The sequence below is a fragment of the Nyctibius grandis genome, chromosome 17 (genome assembly GCF_013368605.1).
Source record: "Nyctibius grandis isolate bNycGra1 chromosome 17, bNycGra1.pri, whole genome shotgun sequence".
NCBI lineage: Eukaryota > Metazoa > Chordata > Aves > Nyctibiiformes > Nyctibiidae > Nyctibius > Nyctibius grandis.
Window position 1 is genome coordinate 7,175,101 of NC_090674.1, and position 20,414 is coordinate 7,195,514.

Genomic DNA, 20,414 nt, shown 5'->3' on the forward strand with positions numbered 1-20,414 from the left:
GCTCCAATGGACAGAGGTCTTCACTTCATGTTCTGTGTGATTACAACCATGCTGCTCCTGGGAGAATCAAGCCAGGCAGGTGAGAAAAATGATCCAAAAATGCTGGCTGCATCCAAATCTGGGTTTGTTCTTTATAGAGTGTTAATTCTTCTGTTCTTTAACTGCTGGTGCTTACAGGATGTTGTCTTAATCTAAGAATTTGCTTTCAAATTGATTATTAAGACATCCCCAGGGCCTACCTTGTTGTTACAGCTTGTGACTGACTTTATCGTGTTATGAGTGTTGTTACTAAGTGTCTTTGCTGCTATAGTTGTAAATCAGATGACAGAGACCAGGGAAGATGAAAAAGCCTAGAAAAAGGGTGGTTGGGTGTCCTTGAACACCATTGTTCTTAACACTGCTGTGAGCTTTTTTACATGAAGTTAAGCAGGGAGTCATCTCCCATGAGAAGGCTGGGCTGCTCAGAGGGGAAGGGGGGAGGACAAGGCTGATTTTTGTAGTCACAGACATTTCCTGCAGCCACTGGCCTTTGGGGAGCAGAAGTGGAGGGATGAGCCTCTTTTCTTGGTCTTATGCTTTTGTAGACTCTCACAAAGGATTCTCACAATGAGGACTTGGCTTCTGAGAAGTGTCACTGCCATGAACTTTGAGTTAGTGCTGCAACTTGATTACTTATGGTCCTTTCAGGAGTTCTTACAATGGGGCTTTGAACAGCTGCATCCAGCGCCGCTCTGGGAGAGCTGGAGCCCTCGGTACAGGCTGTTTTCGTCCAAGAAACCCTAGCAGGTCTTCAAAAAGGAGCCTCAAAACGCTTTTGCTGGCTTTAATGAGTTTCTAAAGGGAGACAAGAGAACTCCTTTGTGAAGATTTCCAGCTCCCATGGAGAACTGTAGTGGAGAGGGAAAAAACAGGTTTTGTTTTACAATAATGTGGAGTTCAGCACAAGGCCAGAAAATGCAAAACCAAAGAATGAATATGTTGTTATATTTAATGAAAAACTCACAGCTTTTGTTGAAAGAGTGAAAACACCCTAAAGTTTTTGTTTTATCTTGAGGGATTTTTGGCTTTTGCACTGTGAATTCTTTGATTCCAAGGAGCAGTGCTATGCACATTCTAGAAAAAACATCCTGGGCAATTAATGAGTCATATTGCCACAATTGTCAGTTTAATTCTGCATCTCAGTCATTGTAGTTTAGCTCTCTTGCAGCTGAGGTGGGATTGAGGTATTCTCTTGAGTGTTATGAAAAGGGAAGCTGTGGATCCAATAATTTAACGGGACTTGTTAGAAGGCACACAGCAGAGCACGGTTAACCTCAATAATAGCACTTTTACGAGTGGATCTTGGTGTTTTTACCAAGGAGGGGAGTATTGTTATCTTTGTTTTACAAATGGGAAACTGAGGCATGGGAAGGAGAAGTACAGAAAAGGTCAATAGTGGATCGACAGCCTGGTGTTGGTGTTCAGTGCAGTGCTGCCTCCAGGGTCGCACTGGCTCTCCTCACACGGGAGCTCTGTGTCAGTGGTACGTACTCCCTTACTCTCTACTCCTTGATGGGATACAGCGAACAGGCAACAAGAGACAGGCTTCCTGGTCCCCTGTTCTCTAGCGCTCTCACTGCCGGTTCCTGGGTTTGGTCGTGGCCCTTTTGGAGGTTTTAATTTTCACAGGAATGCAAAGTCATGGTATTGTAAGTTGAGGGAGGAACAGAGTAGGATGTGGTAGAGAGGGGTTTCTACCTCAGTGGTTGTGACCCCTCTGGCTGCTTTGACAGCAGGAACCTGTCATTAGTAGGGGAAGGGAGGAACGAGAAAACAGAGTGTCTTGGAAATTCGTGGTGATGGACTTTGGGTTGTTCACAGGGCTTTTCCGTGGGGGTGTAGACAAGGTTTTGCAGGAGTTAGGGGGAAGTCTTAGCTGTGTGGAGTAGCAGGAGAGCTGGCTTTTCACCTCGTCAGGGAGGGCAATGAGGAAATAAGGCAATGGGTTCTGCAGAATCCATCCCTCAAGGTGTGAGTGACAGCCGTGGTCATGGCGTTACAATGAGAACCTTCTGCAGCCTGGATCTGGCTGTGTCTATTGCTGCTGTGTGTTTCACACCAGTCCTGTGCTGGGAATGAGGGAACAAACGACAAAATGCTGCGAGTCACCTGCCCTGTGAGCCTGGGAGTCGAGGATAAGCATTCTATGTTTGAGTGCAATATGGAATGAGTGTATGGAACTTCACTTGGAAGGAGCTGTAAATATAAGCCCTGCAAGAAGTTGATTTTGTTGTTGTTGGATTTTTTCAGGCACTACAAGGAATGCTGATGCTGTGAGTAAGGTATGTTGAAGTTCATTGAAGGCATATGTGCAAAAGGTCTTACATTTAAATCCAGGAGTAGATATGGTCATAGTGTGCAATGCTTTTAATCTGTGAAGAGCTATCATTTGAAATATACTTTTCATGGTTTTTTTCCTCAATTTTTTGTCCAGAATTCAAAATTCAGTCATGCCCCAGGGAAGAATCTACCTATAGCCCTATCTTCATGGCTTATAGAATTTAAACCTCAGAATTAATGCATCACTTATCATCTTTATTGAAGAAAATTCAGACACATGTGAACATGCAGAGATACCTTTATTAGTTCTTAAGATGTGTGTTTATTTTCCAAAAGTTTGCACTTAAACATAAAAAGGACTCTTGAATTCAGCCCTCGGTGCAGAAGTGAATCCATGTTTCCTCTCCTCCTCCTCTCAGGTTTCCTACTGTTCTGTGTCTCCTGGAATCGCTCTCTAATGAGACCTTAATTGGCTGCTAACTGTTTTGTCAGCAACATGAAGGGATCTCTTTGGAAGACTGTATGCACAGTGTATCTGAAGAATTGTGACAACATTTAAAGTGATTTTTAATCGGACAAAGTATGCTGACAACATGCAATAAAGTGAAATGCTTGTGATTTATTAATTAGTGTTAGAGAACAGTGCTGGTGAGATGGCTGCAGCTTACAGGGGCAGATTTAGAGCTGGTTTAACACATGCACACGCCCCCCACACCCACCCCAAGTCATAATGTCAGCCCTAGCTGCCTGGGGCCGTGTCTGGGACTTTGAAATCCAATTATTTCTTCTTCATTTTTTGATTTGCAGGGCACTGACTCAAGGGGACCAGGAGAGGGTCTTCCAACTTTGACTGTCACAACAATCCTGGTAAGGCAGGGACATAACCCTGGCAGGGGCTGGGAGATAGCTGGAATTACACTTGGCCTTTTTTCCCCCACCCATGTATTTGCAGGTGCTTTTTTGGGCTGTGTTTGACACTGACACCCCTGTTGGTCACAGGCAGGGTTTGGAGCGCTGGCTCGGCGGTGCAGAGGCACAAGCTGTCTGTGGTTTGCAGTGGGAGGGTTCGAGGGCCGTCCAAGTCAGCCCACAAAATGGACTGGGCATACACTGCTTTAAGTGATTGCTCTGGGAAGACAGCCAGGCCTCGTCACTCTCTTTAGCTGCATCTAAGGGTTGTCATTTTACAGCACAGGTTGTTTCTGTCCTGCAGTGGAAATATGTAAAGAACACACACGTGCAGGGATTAAAAGCAGGCTATAAAAAAAAAAAATGCATTACCACAAGCACCAGACAAGCAGGACTATGCAGAAGAAGCTGCAGCAGTAAGTTTTCTGATTCTGATTCACATGCACCAGCATGTGACCCTCCTCTGATGCTCTGATGGGCCAAATGAAATGTATTTGGGCTTTTAGACTGAGGAGAGATTATCAGTTACTGCTGTGGTACGTGTGGCTTGCAGCACGCAGCTGTCCTGCTGGAGCTGTCGGCTGTGCCTGCTGGTGGCACATGACTCCAGTGAATATCTTTCAAGTTTGGAAATGTTGTCCCCCCGATAATGTGGACAGAGGTCTTCAGGAGGGTTTGCCAAAAAAATGGTTTAATTCACAATCAGTTGCACTGTAGAGTGTGGGAGCGTGTAATTGTGTGGGTTTTCCCTCAATGTGCAGGAAGATCCTTACGTGATGGTGAGGAGTGCTGAACTGGAGGGGTACTGCATCGACCTGCTGAAAGCCCTTGCTGCAATGCTTCACTTCAGCTACAAGGTGAAGGTGGTGGGAGATGGGCAGTATGGTGCCATCGCTTCCAGTGGGAACTGGACTGGGATGATTGGCGAGATTTTGAGACAGGTAACTGTCAATTTCTGTTTTTGACAAACTGCAGCTCTAGAAGGAAAGAACAGTGACAGCAGCTCTTGGACTTGGTTAGAATCTGGAGTCATTCTGCCTGTTGTGTAGAACTAATGAATAGTCAGACTTGTAGTTGGTTTTGTCCTGCAAATATGGAAACTAGGGAACAAGGAGACAACGGCCACAGCAGGAGATCATTGTTACACCGAGGCGCTCCTGGGGCAGTGCTTGTCTTGTCTCAGAGGCTACCCAGTGTTTGTGGCTGTCTGTTGCCAGAGAGGAGTCATTTGCCATGTGGGTATCTGCCCCCTCAGCCTGGGAAGCGTTCTCTTTGTGACAGAACTCTTCAGGCAGGTTGGATGTTGATTGTTTTCTGTCTCACAGGAAGCAGACATTGCAGTGGCTCCGCTGACAGTCACGTCGGCAAGGGAAGAGGTGGTCTCCTTCACCACGCCGTTCCTGCAGACTGGGATTGGCATTCTGCTTCGAAAAGACACCACCTCTCAGGAGATGGCTTTCTTCCACTTCCTGGCTCCTTTCAGTAAGGAGACCTGGACTGGCCTTTTATTTGCTTACTTGCTGACGTGCTTCTGCCTCTTTCTTGTTGCCAGGTATAAATGAATTTGTTTCACGGATTTTGTTCAAGTCAACTGCTTTCTCAGCTGTGAAGAGATCTCAGTTGTAAAGAAAGCACCAGGATGCATTTTGCTATGAGCAACCTTCTGTACAGGTCCAGAACAGGGCTGATAAAGCTTAAGTCCTGTCAGATTAAGACAGCATTAAGAGTAGGATCTCCCCACAAAAAGCACCATTATCTCTTGATCTCTCAGGTGAGCCAGGGAGACTAGATTATGCCGTGGCTCAGGAAGAAGGTGCCTGGCAAACCTGTGCCAGGACCCTCTGAGCCATCACTGTTGCAAACTACTTGAGGCATCGAGCAGGAGTACTTTCCTCTGCACTGGTTAAACTGGAACTCAGGTGAAGGAGGAGCTACCACGGAAGGAAAGGGCATTCCCAGGCTATCTGCACTGCTGCAGGCACACTGCAGCATTATTTATGTTTTTTTTTTCCCCCGAATGTCTGGTTTGATCCCGTCATTTTCCCACAGACTGAGCCCCTGTGAATGGAATGAGCCAAAGAACGAAGAGAACCACTTCACCTTCTTAAATAGCCTCTGGTTTGGAGCAGGAGCACTTGCCCTGCAAGGTGAGCTGGGAGGACTGCAGCGAAGCAGCTCTGGGCACAGTATGGCTTTTTAAGCTGATTGTATACCCAGCTCTCGTGTGTCTGTAACACAGGTGTGCTGTCCTGTTGGGGGAAAAGATGTTCCAACAGGGACTCTTGGCAGCACTGAAACTCCCAGTTTGGGGAGGTTTGATTACAGACTTGTTGGAATTGTGCAGATGGGTGGCTTCAGTTGAGGAATGTATATTTTCTGCCGTTAACGGTTGCTGTAGGGAATGCCAAGGTAACCATTGCACTGGTGCTTTGTAGGGTGGAGTTTTCTGTTGTTGCTTTTGGCCACTGGCGCTGCTTCAGCCCTGCGCTGCGTGCAGCACCGGTGCAGCTCACACCAGCCCTAGCAGGTCTGTTCAGGCTCATGCACTACGTAGCTGCAGGGCAGGGTTTGCAGTTTGGCCTTTATTTAAAATTAAGTCTTTAACTCAGGCTCATGGATCTAAAATTCTCTGTCTCTCTCTCACCATACGTCACCTCCCATATGTTTTGTTGGCTTCTCTGGTCTCGCAGGTGTCACCCCCCGGCCCAAGGCGCTCTCTGTGCGGGTCATCGCTGCGGTCTGGTGGCTGTTCACCATCGCCTTGCTGGCTGCCTACATCGCCAACTTCACCGCCCTGCTGAGCTCTGGCAGCAAGCAGCTCCCAATCCAGACCTTTGAAGATCTTGTGAAGCAAAGAAAGCTTGAATTTGGGACACTGGACGGCTCCTCTACTTTCTACTTCTTCAAGGTGCAGAGAATCTACCTGTGCAGAGACACGTGCCGTAGAACTGCTAAGCTGGGGCCGAGTTGCTGAGCTCACGCCTACATGTCCTTACACCACCCTCACCACTGTAGACTCCATCAGTTTTCCTGTAATACTGTGATTGGTGTTTTGTTCATCTCTTTTCACCTTTTCTCAGAGAAAAGCATGCAGAGGACTGTATTTTTAGTGTTCTCTTTTAAGAAAGCTGTGCTAATCTTCTGGGGTTATCCTTGTGTACCTTGAACACGAGGATTGACGTAGGGAATTTCTGGGTACATGAACTGGATGCCTGCAAGGGCTGTTTTTGGGGCGAGGGTGGTGGGAAATATTTAATACTTCTACCCCTGTAACAAATCTGTGCCAGCTATATGCTAGTTTTCAGTAGGGAGAGCTCAAAGAGCAATGCTTGAAGTACTCTTATTCTCCACATCGTTTTGCAACCCTTGCACATACACGCAGAGTTTTTCAGGTGATTGTTTTACACTTCAGTTTGACACTGAGCTTTTTGGGCTGCAGAACTCCAAGAATCCCATCCATCGGATGATCTACGAATACATGGACAAGAGACGAGACCAAGTGTTGGTCAAAACCTACCAGGAAGCAGTTCAGCGTGTGATGGAATCAAACTACGCCTTCATTGGTGAATCCATCTCTCAAGACCTTGCAGCTGCCAGGCACTGCAATTTGATCAGGGCCCCTGAAGTGATTGGAGCCAGAGGATTTGGCATCGCCACCACCCAGGGTCAGTCATTGTGCGCCACTTCTGTCTCACTTCTCTTGGGTTTCATGGGTCTGAAGTAGCAGATGGACAGAGCAAAGAGCCTGGTGTAGCCGAGTGCTGGAACTTGCACACATTTTCTGCATTAATCTAGTCTGAGCAAACTGGTAACCCTGCTCCAGTGTTTCCATTCTGTAGATGAATTACCACTAGCACTCACTGGCTCCTGCTTTTAACTGTCATATGCAAAAAATACCAACTCCCAGGGTGTCACTGGTCCCTGTGATGCAGAGCTCCTACGGTAGTTAGCAGGGTAGACAGTCTGTCATTATTCTGCAAGTCCTGTCACACCTCTCTGGACAGGACAGGGCTGGTTGTTAGCTAAGGAAAGCACTTGGCTTAGTCTGCTGCAGTGTGATGTTACAGTGGCTGTGATCTCTTCCATACTCTCCTCTCTCTTTCATTCCACTGCTGCCAGCATCCCCGTGGACTAAGCAGCTCTCCATTGCTGTCCTCAAACTGCGGGAGTCGGGGGACCTCGACTACTTGCGTAACAAGTGGTGGGAGAGCAGCTGCCTTCACAAGAGCAGGGACAGATGGGGTCCCCTGCAGCCCCAGGCTCTGGGTGGGCTCTTCCTCACTCTTGCCATTGGCCTGGCCCTGGGAGTGATCGCGGCTGTGGTGGAGCTCTCCAACAAGAGCAGACACGCTGCTGGACACGTAAAGGTACGTGATGGTTATCTCCTGTCCTTCCTTGTGTCCCTCCTGCCCAGCACGGACAGGCAGGGCAGCAGCGCTCCCCTGCACACACCCCCTCCCACAGCGACCTGGCTTTTTGTAAGGAAAGAACGCAGTGGGGCGAGGGGCTGGGGGGGAGACACGCTCTGGCTTTACTCTTTAAAGTGCTGAAATTTCATAGCTGGGGCTGTGTGATAGTTTTGTAGCCTGAACAGGGTAACAATAATGAAACAACTCCCTCCCCTCTCCCAGATATTAAAGTAGAAATATTTACTGTAATTCCCAGGCAGCCAAACTGCATTCCAATGTGCTGAGTGTGTACAGAGGACAGTAAATCATCAGTAACAAGTTTATTCTCAAGTATGGCTGTTCTTAACTCATTTGACAAGCAGGAAAACACGTGTGAATGAAACTGCACTGGCACCTCAGTGTGCACCTCGGGGCTCCTGTTCTCCATCCGCTCCCACGGATGGGTCGTGCACACTTACAAGGTGGATTCTATGACACGGAACAACTCGCCCCCTTGCTTCCTCCCCTTTTGTTTTTCAGAAATCTTGTTGCTCCATTTTCACAGAAGAAATGTGCACTCGTCTACGTATAAAAGAAAACGCAAGACAAAGCCAGGAGACTTCAGGGAGGGCCAACGCCTAAGAATTCTTTTGCTTGAGGAATGGCCATGTATTAGGTTTATACCACGTATATTTCATAGGAACTACAGCACTGTAGAAAGATGTTCTTCTGCAGGTCTAGAGTGTTAGTTTTCTAATTACAGAGAGCACTTCTGGATTGGTGGTGGAGCTGGATACAGAAGAAAATTAAGTGGCTCAGAAGAATCCAAACTGATAAGGGATAGAGTGTAACTATTAAAAATAAGGGAGGATAACAACTTGGCAAAATAAAGTTGAGATGGCTACAAGGGTGGATCCATCTTTAGCTTTGAAGTTTACTACGCAAGTACGTGAACGCCTGTAGGAGTAAGTGACTTGGGACAGGTTAATGTGAAGCCTCTGCTTACTAATTACAGTACGAGGTACAACCTTGAAAATTAAAGCTCTCATCTGACTGTTCTAATCAAGAACAACTGCTTCTCACACAGTTTAGTTATAAATAGACTGTACTCTTCCCCTCTTCTAAGCAGAAGATGCTGGTCACTGTGAAGGTCATTTCTGAATCAGAAACGACAGTGCTGTTGCAGAAACCCCCCAGTGCAGGACTTGGCTTAACCGCGTTCGCTGCAGCGGCCTAAAACCCGGGGCAGGGCGCCCCTGCCATCAGGGAACGACCAGACTTAGAAATGCCAGACATGGACTTGTCCTTTGCCAGTTGCCCATCACAGGACACGTGTCACTGTTCAGCTACAGAGGATGTCGTGGCCTAGTTAACCTGATCAAGAAGAATTTAGGAAGAAGATTGATGAAATCTAACAGTACTAGAGCATGAGCTTTGGTAATCAGTCAGTTAAAACCAAGTCCAAGTTCATCAGAAGGGCAAGGCAGTAATGGGTATTTCGCATTATTCTCTTGCTCTCAAAGAAGAATCTTTGAAATTCGTGGGGACCAGCTCCCTCAGCTGCATATTAAATAGTTTTCTAATTAAGCTGTTTTTCATTTCACAGCTGGAATGACTGATGCATGCACATGCTGGTTTGCAAATTCGTGGTTAAATCACTCCATTTATGTACTGCACATGTGATGGAGGGGGGAAAAAAGCAAATTCAGTGACTTGGAAATGGCTTTAACTGCACTGCATGAACAAAGAGACCAAGTCTTACCAGTCCCAGCATTAAATAACTGAAGGCAACAGAAACTAAGACGCCTGTGGTGGGTGTTCCTGAGCAAAGCACTGCACGGTCACTTTGGGGGTACCTTAGTGAGACTCAACTTCCCGCTGCTGCTGCGTTGTTGAGCTGCAGCATTGCCCTCCCACCACCCATTAACCAGTCACAGTGTGACAGCAGTAGGAGTTGGGGGTTCTTCCAGCTGTTGGTGCACTAGTGCTGCTCAGTTCCCTGCTACGCGCTCTCAGATCACAACAGTTCTAGTTTCAATACAGTTTAAGCGCCGGTTGTGAGGTTGTGGATCAGTCCTTCCAGCAAATTAACTGCAAAGAGCATGAAACGGTTTAGGTAAGTTTAAAAGCTGACATGGAAAATGCAAAGTCAGATTCACTCAGCACTTTAAAAACTATTTGGTACGTGCCACGTCCTTGCTGGCAGAGTAGGCAGAGATGTATAAAAAAAGGTTTCATTGACATTTAAATATATTTCTATATGAATGTCTCACAGAACAAAAAAATAAAGTCTTTTCATCACAAATACTGCAGCATTAAAATAAACACTTACCAAAATAAACAATGAGTGATATACATATATATATTTGAGTGTGTATACTATAGAGTGAATCATATTGTTGCTTTTTAAGTCACAAAAGCACAATATAAATATGGAATTTCCTGTGAACTCTTTTCCCTGTTGTAATAAAAATACATTCTTTACAATTAAAGTAAAACTAGTGCAAGTCCATTCTGCTGCTCCTGCTCCCCCCGCTGACCCGCTCCGTATCATTTACACGGCACTTCGTACTTAAAAATGACACTGAAGATCTTCCCTCCGAGACGATCCGCGAGCCAGGAGTTCTTGATAACAGCGAGCTTGAGGCTCTCGCACTTCAGAGCCGCGTAGTAGTTGGTGTGGATGGCCCGGCCCATGCCCTCAATGATGACCAAGTCTGTCTTCCGCTCCCTGACCAGCACGGCCAAACCTTTGTCCAGGCGGCTGAAAGGAGAGGGCTGGTTTAGGAGCAGTCGCCCTCCCACATGCTGCTCTGAGGGCTGCAGCAGCTGCATGGAATGGGGTGGGCTGGGGGATTTCTGGTGGAATTACTGATGCCAATAAAGAGGAACGCTTTAAATCAAAGGAAATGAGATTGAAATGTAGTTTTTAAAGTGCCATTAAATGTATGCAGAATTGGGACTTCCCAGAAAACACAGGTAAGTTCTGTCTCCACTAGAGAAACTAATAAAAATAAATAGGTTACCACCATGAAATGCTGCTTACAGGCAAGTGCCTTTCCTGGTCACATGCAGGATTTTACAACATCCATCACTAAGTTGCTCATGAAACTGACTGTGTCGTTGCTGAACACAAAAATGATAAATCAGATGTCCAACAACTAGTTAAGGCCTCAGCAACATTGCAAGTCTGTAAATCCAGACTAAGCAACTCCTAATGGTTTTGTGAAAGTGCTTTGTATCAAGAAAGGTGGCTGAGATGCTCCAGAGCAAGTCCCTGAACACCCTGCAGCTGATGGAGACAAGGAACAAACTGGTACTTTGCCAACATACCTCAGATCTAGACACGGGGAACTCGAGCCTGTCTGAACCAACAGCAGCTTCTCTTCCCTCAGTGCAGATCTTTATTTGAAAAAAAAAAAAGACAAGAAAAGTTACACAGCTGCCTCAATGGTGTGATGCAAATTTAGTCAGCTCTGCATCCTCTACTGGGGATACGCTGTATGTGAAACACAGGTACCTTCCTCTATTCTTTTTAACATAGAAAATTTATGTTTTAGTAGCTTGAGGGCTTATCAGGGAAGATACAGACAAGAAATATAATTATGGATGTTCAGGAAAGATCTGATTTCTCAATTTTTCACCTTAATGAAAGGCAATGAGCTGCCTTATCTTACTGCCAGGTTGCCGATCCCAGACACTAATAAACACAGTTAAATATGAACTAAGTGTGTAACAAGGAACTTGGGTTTTTCCTTCTGTGTATTGTATGACACGCAATGCAGACTGGTTACACACTTACTGAATCACTGGATCCATGGCTGCTATCCGCTCAGCAACTATCAGGGATTCGCTGTAGGTGACATCATTCAGGGCTGGGCCAGAGTTACAAGCCAATATAACCTGGGGCAGAGATGTGGGAAGAGTTCACTGATTAACGAAGCCCACGGGCAGTGCCAGAGCTGCTGCTCTGTTTAAAATCACCACTGCTGGACTGACTTTACAGAAGAGGACCCGCGAAGAGGAGAGCTGGAGGCCCAGTCCTCCTTTCCCCTCAGTTAACCAGCTATTCCAGGTCTTTTGACACTATAGCCCCTCACCCAGCACACTTAGGTCGGACAGAGGCTCGTTTTGCTTTGCTGCCTCTCACAGTCTACTTAAAGGTAGAGTTTGGAACTCCCGGGATGTGGATTATTCCCAATTTAGATGTTGGGAGCCAGTCTGGTCAAGTGTACTGCTGGTAACAAGCCTGTCACCAATTACCAAAGCTCCATTACACAGTGAGTTCACAATGAAAACCACTTACCTCTGTCCCTCTAGAAAGGAGCTCTCTGACAAAAGGAAAGACTCCTAAAATTATGTCTATTCCACTGTTATCTGCGAAAATTAAGGCACATTTATGAGGGGGACCCTCCTGTAAAAGAAAACCAGCGTATTCAGGATTGAGCTCACCATTCATTTCAGTGAATAGTTTGTGTTATTTAGAACTACTCACTTTCAGACCCCACATTTTATACCCTTAAATGACTGGCAGTTTTGGTTATCTCGTAGCAGCATAACTCGTCAGAACATCACCTACCCTCAACCTTAGGACAAACTGGGTTCCCTACCATTGTCTCTGCAGTTATTTAAAACAGCCTTTAGTTACTTCACTTTCTTTTAGAGAGGTTTTCCAACGTCCACCAATAAACCTACATCTGCCAATGCCAGACGTGCCTAACGCCAGCAGCTCTGCGCGGGACTGTTCCTCAGAGGCTGTGGCACGGTGGGTGCTCAGGCCCGTAGCCCTACGGTCTGGTGGCTAACGATGGCCAGCGTGTCGTCACGCCATGCAGCTGGAGAACACCCTACAACAGACCCAGCAGCGTGGGCAGCTGCCTACATGAACGCGTTGGTGATCAGGGTAAACCTACCTTGGTGGCTGTTTTAAGCTAGCATGCTGTAGGGTGAACAGGATTCCCTTCTGCCAGGAAAGGGCAGGATGGACTGCTGGGGGCAGTGACATCCTAAAATGAAAAGATATTTCCTATTCTCCATTAACCTTTTAATTTGTTCTAAAGCTGATGTTATGAAGCTTAGTTCACTCCCATTCATAGCAGCAGAAGAATTTTTACAGTGAACAATGCTTAATTCCTAATAAAAAACTGTCAGAACAGTGCTTGAAGTTCCGTAATTATCACTGTTACACAAGATTAGCTGATACTTTTGTTTTAGGATGCAATACATCGTGATTTGTAGTCATCTACTCACACTAAACCTTTTGGCTATCATTTCCAACACAGAGATTTACACAAAGAAACAAAAGCTTTTCAATTAACATTAATTAAATAGTAACAGAGATCACACAGGGCAAAAAAAAGGCTTTGCTAATTGATAATTACTTTCAGCAAGCTCCTAAATTAATGTTGTTTTTAAGTCGGCAACTCAGGTGGAGGAACAATCCCAGCATTACATTTGGACCCAGGTTTTCCAAATTAGGGGTCTAGTTGTAGAGCAATCAGTGCCCTGATAAAGAAGGGACACGGGATGGTTACTCTGAGCAGCTCTGAATGCAGCTGGGGTTCAAATGCTGCCGGTCCTGAAGGAGTTCAGCTCAGCAGCTTGGTAAGTGAAGTGTCTGACTAATTCCTTTATTCCTTTCTTTATGGTAAGGCTGCTGAATTACTGGTGCTGTGAATTTATTCTGAATTGTCTGAACAGAGTTCTGTTAAATGGGTTAAAAAGCAAGATTAATAAGGGGCTTTTATGGTTAATGTATTTAGTTACTAATGGTTAGTAACAATCCCAGAGTCGTACCTTCAGTCGCTCCAGCCACTGACTGTAGGAATCTTCTAGCCAGGGACGTTCTGTGTCACAGACAAAATCACGTTAGCATTTCCTTTGGGCAAACAGTAACTCTGTGTGTTATGAGAAGCAGGAGGTGTCTCTTTACAGGTGCTTCAGCATTAAAGCACTTGAGCTCAGGTTTTGAATGTTAAACGTGTAGATTCAAAGAGTTCCTGAGCTCTTAATTATGGGAATTGCTCAATTACAGCAGTCTTGAAATGGAATTTTCACAATAAAGCAATGGAGCCATGCAAGTTGGTTATCATAATGACTGCTCCTAGGATGGATGGTGTTGTGCCTCCCCGGACACTATCTCCTTGACAGGATTAGAACAGTTACAAAAAACAGCGTGGGCAAGATATTCCGAGTATCTGTGTGGCTAAGACTTCTGTTCAAGGAGAGAGGTTTTCAGACTTCAGTTCCTTTGGAACACTAACAGGAGCTTTTCAGACAGCCCTAGCAAGTACTAATGACTTCTTGTCCTCTGGGCAGCAGAACTGCCCCAATAAACACGTCCACACTCTCCTCCACTCTCATATTAACACAATATCCAGTTCCAACCACCACCACAGATCTCCCTATACCTTGTAGTTTTGACTTGGCTTCTTCAAATCCAAACTGTGGCTCAGATTCCAGAACACTGTATCAGAAGAGAAATAAAGGGTACACAGTTAAGCAACTTCATCTCACACAAATATAATTCAAAGATTTCTTTAGCAGGTGGTCAGCAATTTTATTGCATCGGTTATAATGGGGAGTGTGGACAGGTCCAGTGACTGAGAAACAGACACTTTGTGCTTACATTAAAAACAAAAGGCTCAGATGGACATTAAATCAGGATTCTTATGCTAAAAGAAAAAAGCTTCAGCAATAAACAAATGTTTGCAGGCACTAGGCTACAGGCAAAAAAGATCTCTTTTGGTCTGCAGACCACCATAAATGTAGTCATGATCTAACATATTTGCATGGTAAAACTGCTTTACAAAGTCTAATTTGACGACTGGTCTACAAAAGATTTTTTCAAAGTTGTACCTGTGTGGGGAAAAAAGGGAATTAAAAAAAAAAATACAGATTTTAAAAGCTACTGCTATTGGCTATATGTAAAGTAGCACTAAAAACTTAGGTGGCACTGAGGATTCACACAATGAGATGGTGAGACTCTAAGCTGCCAGTTAAAATATTACACCATGTGGGCAATGCTTGCCAGTCAAGTCTCCTGAAGTTTCTTAAATCAAGGACTAGGTGACCTTTAACTCGGTCTGTATCTCTTAGTCCCTTCCTTAAAGAGAAGGAGAGCTGCACTTAGCACGAGCAGCAAGTAGCCCAACTGCTCTGACTGGTGACACTTCAGGTTTCTGGGTGTGGGCAACACCAGAAGTGACACAAGACTTGAGCCACCTTGTTTTTAATGGACTTTTCTTGATTTAATCAGAGGGAAAACTCCTCAAAGATGCAGAAAGGGCAAGGAAGTGCTGAATGTCAGCTGTAAACCAGTGCCCCTCTCCCATGCTCTTGGATCTATACTATCAGCCCCACAAAAAGAAAGTTCTAGAATTGAAAAATCAAAAATATTTCAAGATTGTTGGCTTTAATATCCTTAAATGAATTCACCGCTGCTGACAGGATATAAGGAAAAAAGCTCTCCCCATGGTAACAGAAATGTATGTTGATCAAAAATAATTAGGATTTAAGTCATCAAAAGAGACCACCCAACCTAACTTACAGCCCACTGAATGTATCCTGTGGGATCAGGACAAACAGAGGCTGCAGAAAAATAGCCTATTTTCTGTTCTCTGAACATAGTACAACACACACAAACCCCAAAGCAGTGCTAATAACAATGCCACAAGCAAAGCAGCCAGACTGGAGTATTAAATGCTCCATCACTGAATTCAAACATTCACAGTGACACATCTGCCAGAGTTACAGGGTGGAAATGTAAACTTTCCCCACCACAACGCTTGTAAATACACAACCAACATTTGATTAAGGTGAAATATTCAAGTTAGATAAGTGCACTTTATATTTTTTTTAAAAAAAAGGACAATTGGATAGTCTGTATCTTAAAAGGTGCTTTTAAAATATTTAACACCTACTCTGAGACTGCTTTTGCTCCCCAGTCAAAGACATTCCCCGCAAGAAGTCCTTTCACCAGAGCAAACTGCCTCTCCTCCCAGCCTAATGAATCCAAAGATTCGATTACGCTCTGAAAACATTTTAAGGCTATGCCATTTTCTTTCTGCTTTACCTGTAAGAAAGACATGAAACATTGGATTTATAGACAAAAATTCCTTACCCATCATTGGTTGTCTCAGTCCCAAGACCACGTTCAAGCATTCTCCTCTACGTTCATGGCCTCTAATGGACCGACAAGTTACTGTTATCAGCATGCTTAGTATCAATGAGAAAAAAGTTCCCTGGGATTCTAATAAAAAGCTTCATTAGTGCTAGGGTATGATCTGTAGCCTAAGAATTACTTTTCTTAATAAGTTAGAGGTACAACAGGTCTTGAGCAGACTGGGGAATGGGAGAGCAGACACACAAAAAACCCTTTTAGTCATAACACGATACATCAAATCCAGGCCGTTACCATGAGCAGGCTCCCCACTAGCAGCTTTACAAAAACTGGAGATTATTTTGATTTTTGCATTCAGAGTTTCATCATCACAGATGCTTACAAGCTCTTGAATTTTTTCTCTGCTTCTATCTCCAGTGAGACCACTGTTACATAGCTAGTTATCGTAAAAAATTTAAAAGTGGTAAAGGGGACCATCTTTACATCGAGATCTTGTCTTGGCAGTATCTTGTCTGAATTACTAAAAAGTAAACATAAGTAAAAGCCACCTCACATGGTTTTTACCTCTTTCTTAGAGTCAATGTAACACCTGACAATACAGCTAGGGAGAACCTTCTCTGGATCTTGTAGAAATACATCAATAGTCAGAAAAAAGTCTCTACCCAGACACTATTATTATGTCCCCACAGACAAGTGGTGAGGATCAGACCTACAGAAAGTTATTTTTGAGAAATACTGACTTCACATGTCCTCTCCCCCAACCATATTATGTCACAGAATAAAATACAAAGAGTAAACAACTGCACAATGGCAACAAATATTTAAGAGCTAGAGGTTATGCATTTGTATATACTCCAGCCCAACTCTGCTGTGTATCTCAAAAATTACAGAAGTAATCAAGAATCCCTTTCCACACCATGAAAAGAAGTATGAGAATGAGGAGAAAAAAAGAAAAATTCCCCGAAGTGTGCCAGGCTGCAGCAGTAGCCTCAGTATAAAGGGAAATAAACTGACTGTCCTCAAACTGAAATTCTCTTGTGAGGTACTCCATGATCAGAAGGGCAGGCTTCTCCATGTGGCTTCCTCGGTGCTAAACTGAAGGAAACCCCTCCTCACTGCAGGAGCAAGTTACAGGAGTATCTGATGACACACCGTGCGCTCATCACGAACAGGACTGACACCATCAATTTGCTTCTCAGATGTATCAGACAACTGAAGCTGGCAGTATTTTTGGTTAACATTCTCCTCACCATGAGCACGTTAGAGGTCACAGGCTTTACATCCCATCACCCATTGCTGTTTCTCCTCAGTGACAACGACCAACTGGTTAAAACTGCTGCAAGGCAGCCAGTTACTAACCTCTCCACTACAAGCCATTACTTATACCAAGTTTCAGAGTATGGAAAAAGTGTCTTGAACTTACACGTGGTCCACCCTGTAAAGCAAAAACAACTTACCTTGGAATAGGGATCCGGAAAATTGAACTCATTTAAACAGTGTTCCCTTGTATCCAAAAGACTTCTAACTGTTAAGGTACCATAAGCACTTTAAAAAGAGAGAAGGGAGAAAAAAAAGAGATTAACTACTTCAAACAGAAAAAGGTTATTTTCTCCTCTGTTTCCTCCATAAGTCATAGCACATCACACAAGCACTTAGAAGTCTTCACTTGCCACATGTGCTATAAACACTGTCTCTAAGCAGTAAATCTACTATAGGCTTTGTTTAAATACAGAGGGAAAATGTTCAGAGCAAAGGCAGATACTTGAATTAACGTGCTACCAGTTCTAATAACCATGTACCAATTGTTAATAATTTTTCTGCTGAGATATAATTTTTCTGTTGAATTCCAATATATGAGATCTGGAAGTTCTGTGCAGAGGACCTCATGTTTGGCACATCCACTTCCTATAGCCTTCAGCCTACTTAGCTTTCTGTTTGCTCTGCTTCATCACCCAATTAGCTTTTATTTAGCTTTTAGTTAGTTTTCAGTTAGCTTTTCATTTGCTCTGCTCAACAGAAGCAGCAAGTGATGAAAAAGGGAAAATACAGACACTTACAAGGGCTGCTGCCTGAGCGTCTGGAGCTTATTCCAGTATTTCTGTCGGAACTTTTCAGCTCTCTCCAGTGCATCAATGGAGTCTGGCTGACTGGCTGCAGCACGCTTTGCCACCTGGTAGAGAAATGAGGCAAGACTGAGGTTACCAAATGAATTCTTCCTCCATGCAACTGCTCTGAAGTTCAGTCTGAAAAATCACCCCCTCCATCTGCTATACTGCTCAGTGCCTGTGTACCATCTAGTCCCTCCCACACAGTATCTCCCAGCTGTCCTTTACTCCAACCACCAGTTTTAAGTACCTCCTTTCTTCAAAAAAGATTGAAAGTTTATTTTCAACACTGTCCTTTCAGAAATTAAACACAAGCTCTAACTACTTAGAGGAGGGGAAAAAAATAACAAACCCCTCCCCACACACATACAAAAAAAGGAGCAACAGGCAGAAATTTAACAGTCCACATCAACACCTTATGTTCTTTTTTTCTTTACTACAGTAAGGTCAAGTCCATGTGTTGCCTCTGTATTTTTCCCAGCCCTTTTCCTCCTGACACACACTCATGAAGTTTCTGATTTGGATTTGCTTGCTAAGTACACATAGCTCTAAAGTACCAGCATGCACTGACTGAATCAGTCTCACTTACCCCATCCAGTGCCTCCTCAAAGCAGGTGAGCCAGTATTTTCTGGCCATGGCATCATCTGTGAGGTCAACAGTGTCTGGAATATAGGTTGATGGGTCTTTCAGCAGTGGCAGGTTAACAAGTGGTCTCTCCAACCTGTCCATTTCAAGCATGTCAAACTAGGTGAAAAATTAAAGCCATTTATCAGAACTTACTCAGAAATTGATTCATAACAAATTTAACTAGTACAAGGGCTACAGAAGTCCATCCACAGTTAAGACTGACAAATTTGCAGACAACTATATTAGAGCATATGCCATCATAAATAATCCACTCCCCTACATGGATTATTTATTATGCCCACCCTATAGATAGAGATTATCAAGTTTCCTTTCGAAAACTTAGTACAGGCCATCTATTTTATTATTTTCCTTCCCTTCCTCTCCAGTACCATCAAATCTGCTGGGCTATCAGGTTCAAAGACAGGAGCACAAAGAGCTGAGCAGAGGCTTAGTTATAAAGGAATTTTGCTATGCTGCTTTACAACTTCCTTTTACAATCCTGATCAAGTCTCCAGAACTTTTCCTTACACCTTGTGAAAACAATGCTTGGGACCAAATTTCTAAGGCTACAGATTAAATTCATGTGAAATATGTATAGTTACACAGCTGTGTACATAAAGTGCTGTATGTCTTGTGTCTAAAAAAACCTGTGCATGTTTATTTTATACAACTGTCTAATCACATTGCATTTGTAAACACTGCATGGCCTAGAAATGTTCAGACTAAGTAAACCTTAAAGCCCACACTGTAATAAGACTTTGTGTACATAAACCAAAGTGGTTGCTATAGAAAGTTTGTCTTCAGTGATAATTTCACTGCTGAAAAGTGGACATTTCTGAGCTATGATTGTTGCAAAGAGATTTCACTTTATGTGAACAAAGCGAGTGCCAAGCAATAGAAGAACTCAGAGACAGTGGAACATCAGATTCACAGTTCTGAAGCACAATATTTCAACTGTAGCAAAATCCAGCTACTTCAGAGAAAGGGTAAGAGATGAATGTTCCCCCCACCCCGCTCTGGTGAAGGAGAATAAGACAAAGTAGCAGCCACAACCTGTTTTTATGAGACATTACATCAAACCATCACACAAGACAACATCACACATGACACAATACACCGTATTAGTCACTTCTTTTGGTACGCAGGAGGCCCAGGGGAAGGAAGCAACTAGCTTGAGAATAAACATCTATTTTCAAACTGCCATGACTAAGAGAAGGCACTTAGTTCTAGAAAAGACAACCACATACTGTACCACTCCTTGTTCTCTGCATCGGGTAAACATCCGGTGATGTGCTCATAAGACCAGAACTGCCAGCGTAATTCTCTCCCCAGCTATACTGATTCGGATCTAGAAAAGAGAAAGACAGAGACACATAATCTGAAAATAAAACTGAAAAGACTCCCATGAGTCAGTCTAGAGTTAGCATCCCTTCAGAGAAGCTGCTTCACTACCAAAGCCATTTTCCCTTGTCTTTATAAATAAACATAATTTTTCCCTCTAACCCCCAAAAGAAATGTTTTAACCACTCCGTGAATTACCTAGCTCTAAAGAGCTTCAACCTGAATGAAACACAAGACAATTAAAGTTCTAAAATAATTCTTTTTTTAACCCCCTTTCCTCATCATTAAGGGCTATAACCAGCATGCCTTCAAAGCACTATCACTGATCATAGAGATAATTTCTTATTTCTAAATCTAGAGCCATTATTAACAAAATATAATTACAAAACTCTCAAAGCACAATTTAAGTTTCATATAAACACTAAAGTTGCTTCTAGAATTTTTTATTTGAGAAAAAAGTTTAACCAAGTTCAGATGTACAGTATGTGCTGCAGAAGGAACGTCTTTAGTTCCTCAGTAGCTGGTTCCTTGCCCATAACTATAAAATGTGTATGAAAAGAATTCCACATCCATTATTCTGAGGTATAATTGATATTTACTAA

The 20,414-nt window shown here is 43.8% G+C and overlaps 2 protein-coding genes across 2 annotated transcripts in view; one reads left to right on the forward strand and one right to left on the reverse strand.

Moving 5' to 3' along the window:
- On the forward strand, window positions 1–8,258 carry LOC137671329 (probable glutamate receptor). The gene is made up of 10 exons (XM_068414816.1): window positions 1–79; window positions 2,290–2,321; window positions 3,127–3,186; window positions 3,990–4,169; window positions 4,554–4,780; window positions 5,278–5,375; window positions 5,919–6,136; window positions 6,668–6,893; window positions 7,348–7,595; window positions 8,157–8,258. Exons 1-10 carry the CDS (start codon window positions 7–9, stop codon window positions 8,256–8,258), a joined length of 1,464 nt encoding a protein of 487 aa, XP_068270917.1. The 5' UTR covers window positions 1–6.
- Window positions 8,237–20,414, reverse strand: part of PANK4 (pantothenate kinase 4 (inactive)) — a 24,729-nt gene continuing 12,551 nt past the window's right edge. The window contains exons 9-19 of the mRNA XM_068414815.1: window positions 19,719–19,819; window positions 18,433–18,588; window positions 17,796–17,908; window positions 17,196–17,283; window positions 15,539–15,690; window positions 14,027–14,082; window positions 13,413–13,462; window positions 11,923–12,030; window positions 11,419–11,519; window positions 10,950–11,018; window positions 8,237–10,380 (exon numbers count right to left, since the gene is read on the reverse strand). Coding sequence (XP_068270916.1) covers window positions 10,167–10,380; window positions 10,950–11,018; window positions 11,419–11,519; window positions 11,923–12,030; window positions 13,413–13,462; window positions 14,027–14,082; window positions 15,539–15,690; window positions 17,196–17,283; window positions 17,796–17,908; window positions 18,433–18,588; window positions 19,719–19,819 — 1,208 coding nt within the window. The 3' untranslated portion in view covers window positions 8,237–10,166. The remainder of the gene's footprint in view (window positions 10,381–10,949; window positions 11,019–11,418; window positions 11,520–11,922; window positions 12,031–13,412; window positions 13,463–14,026; window positions 14,083–15,538; window positions 15,691–17,195; window positions 17,284–17,795; window positions 17,909–18,432; window positions 18,589–19,718; window positions 19,820–20,414) is intronic.